Source organism: Papio anubis, chromosome 1 (assembly GCF_008728515.1).
Source record: "Papio anubis isolate 15944 chromosome 1, Panubis1.0, whole genome shotgun sequence".
NCBI classification, from domain to species: domain Eukaryota; kingdom Metazoa; phylum Chordata; class Mammalia; order Primates; family Cercopithecidae; genus Papio; species Papio anubis.
Genome location: NC_044976.1, coordinates 182,824,989 through 182,839,229, shown reverse-complemented (window position 1 = coordinate 182,839,229; position 14,241 = coordinate 182,824,989). Strand labels below are relative to the sequence as shown.

At 37.6% G+C, this 14,241-nt stretch overlaps 1 protein-coding gene across 10 annotated transcripts in view; it reads right to left on the bottom strand.

Moving 5' to 3' along the window:
- ABL2 (ABL proto-oncogene 2, non-receptor tyrosine kinase) overlaps window positions 1-14,241 on the bottom strand; it is a 127,516-nt gene that overhangs the window by 39,491 nt on the left and 73,784 nt on the right. For 4 of the 10 annotated variants that reach the window (XM_017951844.3, XM_017951836.3, XM_003893461.5 and 1 more), the window contains exon 2: window positions 1,819-1,963. The exons of the other annotated variants lie outside the window; for them this stretch is intronic. In XM_017951844.3, coding sequence (XP_017807333.1) covers window positions 1,819-1,930 — 112 coding nt within the window. In that variant the 5' untranslated portion in view covers window positions 1,931-1,963. The remainder of the gene's footprint in view (window positions 1-1,818; window positions 1,964-14,241) is intronic. 10 annotated transcript variants of the gene reach the window in all.

Genomic DNA, 14,241 nt, shown 5'->3' with positions numbered 1-14,241 from the left:
GACTCAGTCTCAAAACAAGGAAAAAAAAAAAACATTAAATATTGGCTAGGCATACTGGCACACAACTGTAGTCCCAGCTACCCAGGAGGCTGAGGTAGGATTGCCTGAGCCTGGGAGGTTGAGGCTGCAGTGAGCCAAGATCACACCATTGCACTCTGATCTGGGCAACGGAACAAAACCCTGCTTTAAAAAAAAAAAATTAGATTAATAGGAATTCTGCACTGATGACAGTAGAGTGACAGACTGTCAATACTCAAGGACATGTTTATAATAAGGGGGAACTCTGAATCCAAAAGAGGACTCTTAAAGACAAGTCAGCTTCCTGAAAGTTGTGTTATCTGACAAAAGGAGAAAACAGAATGAGACCTACAGCACAATTTTATGTAAATTTAAAAGACATATACAGGCCAAACAATATTATATTTCTGAAATATGCAAAGTAATAACTGTAGGATAAAAGTAATTTTTGAGGCCAAAGTACTAAAAGAACCACAACTTAGAAAATAATCCTTTTTATTCCCCATTTCCCTTCTTCCCATCTCTGGTTTTACAGTCTTTTGGGTTGAGTCAAAAGATCTTATTTCCTTCCTTTCTTCCTTCTTCCCACTCCTCTTTTGTTCTCAAACTTAGGGTCAATTTCCTGCACAATCTGTCTGCACAGGATATCCACTTAAACACCATTCTACCCATTAGCACCAAACAAAAGGAAAACTTTTCCAAAGAGAAAAACATCCTAACATTTTTCTGAAGCTAAGAAGGAACATATTTTGAATCATAAAGAGTAAAGGAACTAAATGAGGGGGAACAAGGGATAAAGGCAAAAACAAAAGAAAACAAAAGCCTGTGGGAAGAGCAAGTAAGTGTCACAGTGTTACCCAGTAGCTATAGTCTATGTCACTTTCCTCATTGATTAAGACAGACATGCCTGGATGATTCAGATGTACTGTACACACCCAAATGCAAGTGTGTGGGCTGGGAATGGTTTATTTTTGAACAAAATGAAATGACTACTATAAATTAGGTAACTTATATATCAAGTTAACTAATCTTCCATTATTCACTGCTATAGAGGTAGATCAGAGACTTAAGATGGGATAAGAGAAGACTGATTTTCACTCATGTAAAGAACCTAGGTAACAGAAATATATTATCACAATTAAGAAAAGGCATTTTTTTTTCTATTGCTACATTTGCAGGCTACAACAAAAATAAAGCAAAACAGAATAGCCACTTGTACAAAGTAAATTATCATGATTAAAAAAGTTAAAACCCAAAATAATAAAACTCAAACTGAGAAAATTCCTAAGCTTAATGTTTAATTGTATTAAAAACACTTTTCACCAATTAGTCATTCAATAACTTTTATCAGTTTAATTAGAAATTTGTCAGGTAGTAATTGTTGAAATTAATATTAAAAATTTTCAGTTTAGGCATTTTCAAGTATTTTATAAACATTTATCGTGTCAGAATTCTATTTTATCTGACTGTATATTCTCTAAGAAGCTAATAAGTTTTAATAACTTCTTTTAAAAATTATGTAAGGTAAATTATTCAACAGTTTGCAATATAGCTTAAGTTCTTCACATCTGTATCTTACTATTACAAAATATTACATATTATCCATACATTCTTCCATTCAGTAAGTATTTATTGAGATCCTACTATGAGATATTCCCCCAAGAAACCACACAAACTTTCACTGACCAAGAATGAAGACAAAAAACAGTAGTAGGTAAGATGAATTTTTTTGAAATCTTCATTCACACTTGATTAATGTGGTTATCAAGCCTCCCCGAAACTATCAACTCTGAACCATACCTGTCATGTCGGGTAGAGTAGACTCTGAGGCCTCAGTGCACAGGCAGCAAAGTGAAGTGTCCTGATCTCTGCCATAACTATTAGGTGGAAGGAGAACTGTCCCAAGGACCATACCTCCGCCCAGAAGCACAAAAGTTAAACTGTTCTGTGTAAAGAGGAAGTCTTAGAATTCCATTCTCTGACAAGCAATACCACATGCATGTGACATTTACTCATGTACTCAGTGGCCAGAGCGAACCAATAAAATGGTAGAGCATTCACAATTCCCAAAGTGGGTGGAGAGTGACCTAAAGGAACATTTCCAGTAATCCACAAAAGACTGAGTCAGAATGGAGTTACTTCAAAATCTCTGGGAATACTTTTAAAATAGAAGTAAAATAAAAACCAACATACATATGTACAACAAACAGCCTAATAATAAAATAATGTAGAAATTAATACATCTCTATTTTATAGGGAGATGATGAGGTGGGATTATAGAGAAAAGTTTCCTTGGAGAAAACCTGTTTACAATAAAACACGAAATACACTTTTAAAAGAAAGGAAACGCCTAACAAGACTCATCTTTACATCACTTAAATAGTTCAAGAAACCACAAAGCCAAAGTCAAAGAAATAGCTGTGATCTGATTCACGAGCACAGAAGCCAAGAAATAACTGCTTTTGCTAATAATTTGGCTCCACAGTGTAATAAAGGTTAAAAACATAGCAATACAGTGTTGAAAACTTTTGAGTATTAAAAGTTTATTTATTTATTTTTATTTTTATTTATTTATTTTTTTGGAGACAGAGTCTCACTCTGTCGCCCAGGCTAGAGTGCAGTGGCGTGATCTCGGCTCACTGCAATCTCCACCTCCCGGGTTCAAGTAATTCTCCTGCCTCAGCCTCCCAGGTAGCTGGGATTACAGGTGCCCGCCACCACGCCCAGTTTTTTGTATTTTTAGAAGAGACGGGGTTTCACTATGTTGGCTAGGCTGGTCTCAAACTCCTGACCTCGTGATCCACCTGCCTCGGCCCCCCAAAATGCTGGGATTACAGGCGTTAGCCACCATGCCCAGCCTGAGTGTTAAAAGTTTTTAAAGTAAAAAGTCCAATCTTTGTTAATAAACAGGAACAAAGCTAAATAAAATTTAAAAACCTAAAAATGATAGTACTTTGTGAGAATTAAACTAGCAAAACCTACAAATAATAGATGACTTTAATGTATGATCTACATAAATAACATTAAAGAGTGTAGGCCGGGCACCGCGGCTCACGTCTGTACTCCCAGCACTTTGGGAGGCAGAGGCATGTGGATCACGAGGTCAGGAGATCCAGACCATCCTGGCTAACACGGTGAAACCCTGTCTCTACTAAAAATACAAAAAATCAGCCGGGTATGGTGGTGGGCACCTGTAGTCCCAGCTACTTGGGAGGCTGAGGCAGGAGAATGGCGTGAACCCAGGAGGTGGAGCTTGCAGTGAGTCGAGATCGCGCCACTGCACTCCAGCCTGGGCGACAGTGTGAGACTCTGTCTCAAAAAAAAAAGAGTGTTTAATTGTGTAACTGAGAACTCATTCACTCAATAAATATTTATTAAACACCTAATATGTACCAGCCCGTTCTAGGTCAATATAAGTAACAGGGTAAGATAATAGGATGACAGGACTGAAACAGCCTTAGAGAAAATTGAAAAATAAAATGGTAACTTAACCTTATTAGAGAAAGAATAACTTTAATGTAGGTAATTATTAACTATTTAAAATAACAAAGCTTATGTTTTCAATAAAATTATCCTTTATAAAGCCAGTACTTTCAACATCAAGGGACAAATAAAGAGTTAGATGACTAAAGGTAACCACAATTATGACTAAGAATTTCAAATACCAGATTGAATATCTCATTCTCCAGATTATAGAAAAAAATGTATGGGAAAGGACCTTCAACATCCATATGTAGACTCTATACTACATGATTTACTATTTAATCAATCAATCTTCTATTTAAATTACCAATAATTAGTAGTTACATTTTCAATTACTTATATCATAATTTGGAATAAAGAGGAGATAAATGGATAAACAAAAGGTGGCCTATACATATAATGAAATATTACTTAGCCATAAAAAGAATGAAATTTTGATATATGCTACAATGTAGATGGGCCTTGAAAATATGATGCTAAGTGAAATAAGCAAGACATATCAAGGCAAATATTATATAATTCTACTTACATGAAATATTTAGAATTTTTCTAGTTCTGGAAGTCTAGTTCTGCAAATGGGTAGCTATGTAACATTATGAATATATTTAATCCTACTGGACTGTACATCTAGGAATAGTTAAAATAGTAAATTCTGTGATACTTTGTCATAATTAAAAATTAAAATTATTAAGGTTTCCAAAGGCCTTTTGTTATAGCTATCAGTATTTACCACATTTGAAATTAAACCTGAAATTTTTACTGAGAAATTTGAATATATATTAATTCTAAAATAACAATAAACCCATTACGTTAACAACATATTTTTACTTAAAAATAAGTACTTTTCAAAAGAGAATTAAGAGTTTTTTCAAATCTCTAATAGGTTGAGGTAGGAAGGTGCATTACTTTAATGAACGTGACAAACTAAGGCCAGAAGCAAAAGAAGAATCTAAGCAAAGATGAGGACGAACAGGGGTATTCTGAGTAGAGAATGTAGCAAGTGCAATGCAAAAACCCTGAGGTAGGAAAAGAACCTGGTATGTACAGGAAATAAGAAGTGTGGCTACTGTTAAGGAAGTCAGAAGATGAGCATGAAACAAACTAAGGTAGACAGGGGCTGGCCAAATCAAGTGCTTAAGGATTTAGGATTCTATTCCAAGTACAATGGAAATCCAGTGACCAGTTTTAAGCAGGGTGGCCACATGGTCTGATCTTTTTTTTTTTTCCAGACAGGGTCTTGCTCTGTCTCCCAGGCTGGAGTACAGTGGCATGATCTTGGCTCACTGCACCCTCCACCTCCCAGGTTCAAGTGATTATCCTGCCTCAGCCTCCTGAGTAGCTGGGATTACAAGGTGTGCACCACCATGCCTGGCTAATTTTTGTATTTTTAGTAGAGACGGGGTTTTGCCATGTTGGCCAGGCTGCTGATTTCCATTTTTTAAAAGACCACTATTACATGAAAAAAAAAAAAATGAATTACATTGAGAACCAAATGAGAAGCAGAAAACTATGCAGAAGTTCAGCAATGGGATCATGTCGGCTAAGAATAGGATGGTGGCAGTGGAGACAAAGAAAAGTGGAAGTACTTAACGATATGGTTTGAAGAGGGAATCAACAGGGCTTAAAGATTACTTGGATATAACATAAGAGAGGAGGAGAAAATAAACAAAGGCTGCCAGGTTTTAGGCTTTACTGTAACTGGGTAGATGGCCATGTAATTCACTCAGAAGTAGCAGTAGTACAGGTTGAGTATACCTTATCCAAAACGCTTGAGACCTGAAGTGTTTCAGGTTTTAAATTTTTTCAGATTTTGGAATATTTGTATATATATAACGAGATATCTTGGGTTTGAGACCCAAGTGATATGGTTTGGCTGTGTCCCTACCCAAAATCTCATGTTGAATTGTAATCCCCATAAATCCCTACGTGTCAAGGGCGGGACCAGGCGGAGGTAATCGGATCATGGGGGAATTTTCCCCCATGCTGTTCTCGTGATAGTGAGTCTCACAAGATGTGATGATTTTTATAAACATCTGGCATTTCCTCTGCTTGTACTCACTAAATCCTGCCACCCTGTGAGGAAGGTGCCTGCTTCACCTTTGCCTTCTGCCATGAGGAAAAAGGAAAGGAAAAAGATATATCACCCCAAAATATGTCTCAGACATAAAAATTATTTTTGAGCCTAAAGTAATGAATAGGGGAAAATCTCCCCATATCCTCTTGCTTTTCTACCTAAAGACAGGATACAAATTCTCCTTTACTGGTGACAACTATAGACTCTTATCAGCCCAGAGATGGCCTGAGCCTGGGAGGTTGAGGCTGTAATGAGCCAAGATCACGCCACTGCACTCCAGCCCACATGACAGAGCCAGATCCTGTCTTTAAAAAAAAAAAAAAAAAAAGTAAAAAAAGTAGGCAAAGATCATGAACAGACATTTTCCAAAAGACGACATATAAGTGGCTTACAAACATACGAATAAATGGTCAAATCACTAATCAAAGAAATGCAAATTAAAACCACAGTAAGATATAATCTTGCACCAGTCAAAATGGCCATTATTTAAAAAAAACAAAAACAAAAAACCAACAGATGTTGGCAAGGATGCAGAGAAAAGGGAACACTTATTTACTGTTGGTGGAAATGTAAGTTAGCACAACCTCTATGGAAAATATAGAGATTTCTCAAAGAACTACAAGTAGAACTATACTTCCAGCAATCCCACTACTGGATATCTACCCAAAGGAAAAGAAATCATTCTATCAAAAAGACACTTGCACTCCATGTATTTATTGCAGCACTATTCACAATAGCAAAATCATGGAATTAATCTAAGTGCCCATCAATAGATGACTGGATTTTTAAAAATATGGTACAGATATACCACAGAATACTACTTAGCCATAAAGAAGAATAAAATCACGTATTTTGCAGCAACACGGTTGGAACTAGAGGTCATTATCCTAAGTGAAATGACTCAAAAACAGAAAGCCAAAACTCCTATGTTCTCATTGTAAGTGGGAGCTAAACAATGGGTACACATGGACCTACAGAATGGAATTACATATTTTGGAGACTGTAAAAGGTGGAATACTACCTATTGGGTCCCATGTCATGTATGCTATTCAGGTGATGGTTATACTAGAAGCCCAGACTTCACCACTAGACAATATGCCCATGGAAGAACTGCACTTGTACCCTCCAAATCTATAAACTTTTTTTAAAAAAGCAATAGAGGGGCCTCAACTTTTGCAAGACTAACTCTCTTTAGGTTAGTCAATAATAGTATAAGTATATGTTGTTTTATTATTCTTTGCTTTACTGTGCTTTGCAGATGCTGTGTTTTTCACAAATTGAAGGTTTGTGGCAACCCTGCATTGAGCAAGTCTATCAGCACCATTTTTCTTTTCTTTTTTCTTTTTCTTTTTTTTTTTTTTTTGAGACAAAGTCTCACTCTATTGCCCAGGCTGGAATGCAGTGGTGTGATCTCAGCTCACTGCAACCTCCACCTCTCAGGTTCAAGCAATCCTCCAGCCTTAGCCTCCTGAGTAGCTGGGACCACACGCGTGGGCCACCACCCCCGGCTAATTTTTGTATTTTTTTGTAGAGAAGTGGCTTCACCATGTTCGAGACCAGGCTGGTCTCGAACTCCTAGCTCAAAGCGATCTGCCCACTTCGGCCTCCCAAAGTGCTGGTATTACAGGTGTGAACCACCGCATCTGGCCAGCACCATTTTTCCATCAAGTGCTCACTTCATGTTTCTGTGTCACCTTGTGGTAATTCTCACAATATTTCAAATTTTTTCATTGTTATCATATTTATTATGGTGATCTGTGATCAGTGACCTTTGACTACTGTCATTGTTTTGGGGTGCCACAAACTGCGCCATATGAGACAGTAAAATTAATCATGACCACTCCACTGATCAGCTGTTTCCCTGTCTCACTCCCTCTCCTCAAGCCTCCCTACTCCCTGAGACACAACAATATTAAAATTAGGCCAAAACTGGGTGCAGTGGCTCACACCTGTGATCTCAGCACTTTGGGAGGCTGAGGTGGACAGATCACAAGGTCAGGAGTTCGAGACCAGCCTGGCCAACATGGTCAAACCCCATTTCTACTGAAAATACAAAAATGAGCTGGGTGTGGTGGCACATACCTGTAATCCCAGCTACTCAGGAGGCTGAGGCAGTAGAATTGCTTGAACCTGGGAGGCAGAGGTTGCAGTGAGCTGAGATCACTGCACCGCACTCCAACCTAGGCAACAGAGCAAGACTCCGTCTTGGGAAAAAAAAAAAAAAGTAAAAAAGAAAAGAAATGAGACCAATTTATAATGGCCTCTAAGTGTTCCAGTGAAAGGAAGAGTTGCATGTCTCTAACTTTAAACCAAAAAGTAGAAAGGAATAAGTTCAGTGGGCAAGAATGTCAAAAGTTGAGATAGGCTAAAAAACGATGTCTCTCGTACAAGTTAGCCAAGTTGTGAATGCAAAGGAAAAGTTCCTGAAGAAAATTAAAAGTGCTACTCTAGTAAACCCAAACATGTTAAGAAAGTGAAACAACAGCCTTATTGCTGATAATGGAGAAAATCTGAGTGGTTTGCAAACCAGCCACAATATTGCCTTAAACGAAAGCCTAATCCAAAGCAAGGCCCCAACTCTCTTCAATTCTGTGAAGGCTGAGAGGTAAGGAAGCTGCAGAAGAAAAGTCTGAAGCTAGCAGAAGTTGTTTCATGAGATTTGAGGAAAAGAAGCCATCTCCTTAATACAAAAGTGCAAGGTGAAGCAGCAAGTGCTGATTTAGAAGCTGCAGCAAATAAGAAAATCCAGCTAAGATCACTGATGAATGTGGCCACACTAAACTACAGATTTTCAGTGTAGATGAAACATCCTTCAATTGGAATAAGATGACATCTAGGACTTTCATAGCTAGAGAGGAGAATGTCTAGCTTCAAAGGACAAGTTGATTCTCTGGTTAGGGGTGAATGTTGCTGGTGACTTTAAACTGAAGTCAGTGCTCATTTACCATTTTGAAAATCTTAGGACCTTTAAGAGTTACTCTAAATCTACTCCACTTACGCTCTATAAATGGAACAACGAAGCCTGGATAAGAGCACATCCATGTACAGCATGGTTTAGTGAATATTTTAAGCCCACTGTTGAGACCTACAGCTTAGAATAAAAAAGATTCCTTTCCAAATATTACTGCTCATTGATAATGCACTTGGTCACCTGGTACATTTAATGAAACGTTGTTTTCATGCCTGTGAACATGACATCCATTCTGCAGTCCATAAATTAAGGAGTAATTTCAACTTTCAAGTCTTATTACTTAGGAAATACATTTTGGGCCAGGCATGGTGTCTCATGCCTGCAATCCCAGTACTTTGGGAGGCTGGGGTGGGAGGGCTGCTTTAGGCCAGGAGTTCAAGACCAGCTTGGGCAACATAATGAGACCCCATCTACACCAAAAAAAAAAAAAAAATTTTTTTTTTAAAAATTATCCAGGCATGGTGGCGCACACCTGTAGTCCCAACTATTAGGGAGGCTGAGGTGGGAGGATCACTTGAGTCCAGGAGGTCAAAACTGCAATGAGCCATGGTACACTGCACTCCAGCCTGGGCAGCAAAGCAAGACCCCATTTCAAAAATGAAACAAAACATTTTGTACAGTAATAGCTGCCATAATGAGTTCTCTGATGGATCTGTTAAAATAAATTGAGAATCTTTTAGAAAGGATCTACCATTCTAGATGCCATTAAGAGCATTCATCATTCATGGGAAGAGGTCAAAATAGCAACATTAAGAGGAGTTTGGAATAAGTTGATTCCAATCCTCATGCGTAACTTTGAGGAGTTCAAGACTCCAGGGGAGAAAGTCATTGCAGATGTGGTGGAAAAGGCAAGAGAACTAGAATTACAAGTGGAGTCTGAAGATGTGACTCAATTGTTGCAATCTCATGACAAAACCTGAACGGATGAGGAGTGGCTTCTTGTGAGTGGGCAGAGAAAGTGGTTTCGTGAGATGGAATCTACTCCTGGTGAAGATGCTGGGAATACTGTTGAATTATGACAAAGAACTTAGACTATTACATAAACTTAGTTCACAGCAGCAGGATTTGAGAGGATTGACGCTAATTTTCAAAGAAGTTCTACTGTAGGTAAAATGCTATCAAAAAGCACTGCATTCTACAGAGAAATCGTTCATGAAAGAAAGTGTCAATGGATTTGGTAAACTTCATTGTTGTCTTATTTTAAGAAATTGCCACAGCCACCCCAACTTCCCAACTTTCAGCAACCACCACCCCGATCTCAGCAGCCATCAATGTTGGGGCCAGGCCTTCCACCAAAAAAACAACTTGCTAAAGTCTTAGATGATCATCAGCATTTTTTAGCAATAAAGTATTTTTCAATTAAGGCATGTCCTTTTTTAATAGACATAATGCTAATTACATACTTGGTAGACCACAGTATAGCACAAACACGACTTTTATATGCACTGGGAAACAAACAAAAAAAAAATTGTTTGACTCATTTTATGGTGCTACTCACTTCACTGCAGTGGTGTGAAACCAAACTTGCAATATCTCCAAGGTATGACTATAGTTAAAGAGGATAGTTCCCTACCTCTCATACACTCACATTCACAAAAAATCAAGATGGTGTTTTAATCACAACTATGCTTATTCTCCCCCTCTGTGTATTCAAATCCTGTATTTCTTTCAAGGTATAGTTTCAGTTCCTAGATTCTCCTTGAACCTGACCTCTGGTCATTTTAGATCAAGTAATCTCTTCCTTTGCCTAAGCTCAAAGCACCCATTGCCTAAAATAGCAATTGTTATACTAATATGGGACATCCTCTATACTATATTTACTATAATTTATACACCCTGTTTTTATGTATTTTTTTCTCAAGTTTCTATAGGTACAGAATGAATGCTTCCAATGAAGTCAGCAAAGTGCTTTGCTAATAATTGACAAAAAAAAGGATTAACTCATTTAAAAAATTCAGTACGTATGAGACTTCTTGCCACAAAAAGTGAAAGCTATAACAGCATTTTTCTCTTTTTCTACATCAATGTTTCTCAACTTTTTTTTTTCATAACCATTACTCCATGGAATAAAATTAAATTTAAGTAAATATAATTCATTGATTTTAATTCAATTTCTCCCTAACAAGAGAAATTAAATGCTGAAACAATAAAATTTTTTAGCGTAGCATTGAGCTTTGGAGTATCACAAACCATTGTAAATATCTAAGTTGTTATCACCCCCGTTGAAAATGCATGCTCTATACCTATCCAAACCATACACTTCAAGGTTCAAACAGGATGCATTTCCTCCTGGTAGAGTAGGAGCCTTTTCTGATTATATAACCATAGACATCAACCTACTGGATTCTAAGTCTTCTATTACAGATAAAGGAAGAGCACATTTTTCTAAGCAGAAAAAAACAATATAAACAAAGACATAGTGGGGAAAGGTAGTCCAAATTCAAGGCCAGATCAAGATGTGGAAACCTGGGTAGGCTAATAATTAATACTTCTTCAAACCAATACCAATGTGTGTTCAACATTTACTCAGGGAGAAGCCTGAAGTTTACATTATACCTCTGCTCCGGTTCTGAAGAATTCACCTTTGTCCCTAACTTGGAGTCTTGACTCAGCTAAAAGCCCTGCAGTTAATCAGAATTACTGACCTCAAGTGTCAGTTTGGCATGTCCTTTGGTGGTCTCACACACTAGCCCAAACTGCTTATGAAAATATTTCCCAAAGCTACATACTTTCTCTGAAAGTATTTTTAGTAAATCATTTCTTCATCTTGTTACATTTCCTGTGAACCTTCAGAAACCAACTTCCTGAAGAGGAGCTCAGGTGGTACATTCCTTAATCCAGCTCACTGAGTTTTTTGCACGATGAATTTGGCCTGATTAGAGAGATGACTGCATGTGTTTGTGTGCGTACGTGCGTGTGTGTGTGTAAGTAAGTAAGGTGAAATATATGTGGGCCAAATGACATGTTCTTGACATTCAGACCAAAGAATTCAAACTTATCACAGTAAGCAACAAGGAATCATTCTAGGTTTGTGAGTAGTAGTAGCACAATGTGCTATTTAAACAATACTGATCTATAAGACTTCTCAGAAACCACCTGAAGTTGCAGAGAATAACTAAAAATCTGCTGCAGAAAACCAAAGTGCAATGATAAGGGCCTGGCCACAGAATGGAGAACAGACAGATTCAAAAAATCTTTTGGAGAAGGGATTTGATAATTATCTGGAAATAAAGAATATAGGAAAGGAAACAAATACTAAATCTCTAGTTTGGAGCAAAATGAATATAAAGTAACACCCAGATATCAAAGAAAGAGTTGCAAGAACAAGACTAGAATGTAAGTGAGGTATTTCCATTAAGGATACAAATTCAGAAGTACTAAACATCACTCAACATTTTACAGAAAAAAAAAAGTTATTAGCATTCAAAAACATTTTTATCAATGAGAAGAGTGGCAATAATTATAAGATTTTATACTCAATTTCTGAAATACTTTCTAATCCAGAAGAATACATTTCTGGATGGTGCCGGATAACAGAAATTTCTAACCTCATCAGAAATGAACTTTCCTGTTCATTTCATGCATCCTCCCTAGGTGAAGTCATTCACACCCAATTCTTTTAATTATAAACTCTAGGCTACTGGTTCCTGTATTAGTTTTCTGCAGCTGCTATAACCATATACTAGATGGCTTAACCCGACAGAAATGCATTCTCTCATAGTTTGGGAGGCCAGAAGTCTGAAATGAGCAACACTGGGACAAAATAAAGGTGTCAGTGGGAGACTCCAAGGAGAATCCATTTCTTGCCCCTTCCAGCTTCTAGTGGCTGCCAATATTCTTTGGCTTGTAATCCCTCCAATCGTCAAGGCCAGGATCTTCAAATCTCTCGCTGTTCCAGGTTCACATTGCCTTCTCCTATGCATGTGTGAAATCTCCCTCTGTCATACGTGATGGCAGCATTTAGGGTTCAACTCAATAATCCAGGATAAGCTCCCTATCACATGTAAAGACCACAAATTTCCCCCACCCCCAACTTTAGTTTTGCCATGAGAGGTAACATTCATAGGTTCCACGGATTAGGACATGGATCTTTTGAGGGGGTACTTTTCAACCTACCATAGCTCCCAAATGTCACCAGCCCAGAACACTTTCCTGATTAACAGATTGCTTGATTCCTATAGCCTATGGATAAGTAGGTACTTTTGGATATCCTAAAGGCAACAAAAATCCATTTTGTTCCTACTCCTGGTTTGTTTCTCTTCTGTTTTACGCACATGTACATGTGTGTGTTTTGTTGCTAATGGCATATCCAGGCATCCAACCCAGAAACATCAAGATCATTCTAGAGTCCTCTTTCTTCCCTAATTCGCTCTATAAGTATATCCTATGAATCATACCTCTTAAATGTCTCTCAAATCCATCCATTCCTCTTCATTTTGTACCACTACCTTAATTCAGCTCATTATTTCCTTGCCTGAACTGCTACAACATTCATCTATCATATTATGGTCAAAAAGCAACTGCCCAAAAGTATAAATAATCCCCACAAGTTCCCCCAAGTCAAATAGCAAAGTTTTCGAAGTTTAAATACTTCAGAAATTTATTCCAATGAGTTTTTAATTTTTAAATGTTACACTTAATTATGCGTTGGTCTCTATGAAAGAGATGTTCCACATCTCCTCTCTCCTCACCCAGCTCTTCATTCTTCTCACAAGGAACAATCAGGATCTTGTCTTTCGACTCTATCCTCAAGGAAATAGAGGATTTGCTATAATTTATTATATTCGGAAACTGACTGAGCCACATATTGTGTCTACTGTGTTTTCCTCCTGCCTCTTATTAGAAGTATGGCCCTTTCATGCAACTAGAAAGGTAAGATCTCCAATTCGGTCCTAACCAATTATGTTTCTTCACTGGGGCTTGAGGCCAAACCTGCTGCTGATGATGACAGAAAGTGTAATTCTGCCTTGCTTAGTACCATGTGCAGATTTCATTCTTGAAACAGAATACTGGCTGAAGGACTGACCTAGGGTAGAACATAGGAATTCTTGTGTTCTGGCCAAAAGAACCTCTTAATATCATCTCCTTAATAGCATCACTTCTCATTATTTATTAGATTATTATTTGCCTTATTAAAGGTATAGTTGTTCTCAGATAATTATTACAGTATTCACATTTGGGAAAGACTCATCTTTAAACAGCTGTTAGCATTTGACAGTATAATCACGGATTTTCCTCTGTATTTAATCACTGTACCTTGCACATAGCAGCCCCAAGTACTTTTGATATACTGTAATTTATAACATCATTACCTACAGTCTTGTCCTGAAAGACAGGCATTATCATCATAACTTACAAATACTTGGAAATGTCAATTAACTTGTTCAAGTCCCAGAGCTAGTTGGTGAAACCAGGATTCGAAACCCTAGGTCTTTTCTAATTCCAAAGCCCACGCTCTTTTCACTATACCAGGCTGCCTCTCTAATGCAATAGAGAGTGGTACAAAAAGAACTGAAAAACTCCTTTTCTTATCTTCTGGTGAAGACTTTGAAAACAGCCAGGCCCCAAAGTGGGCTGATCTTGATTCATCTGCCTATACATGTGATGACATTTAAGAGTTAAACCTTAGAGACTAATCAGAATGATGTGCATGTGCTTACCAAACAATCCATTTCATCAAAGGAAACTGGAAATG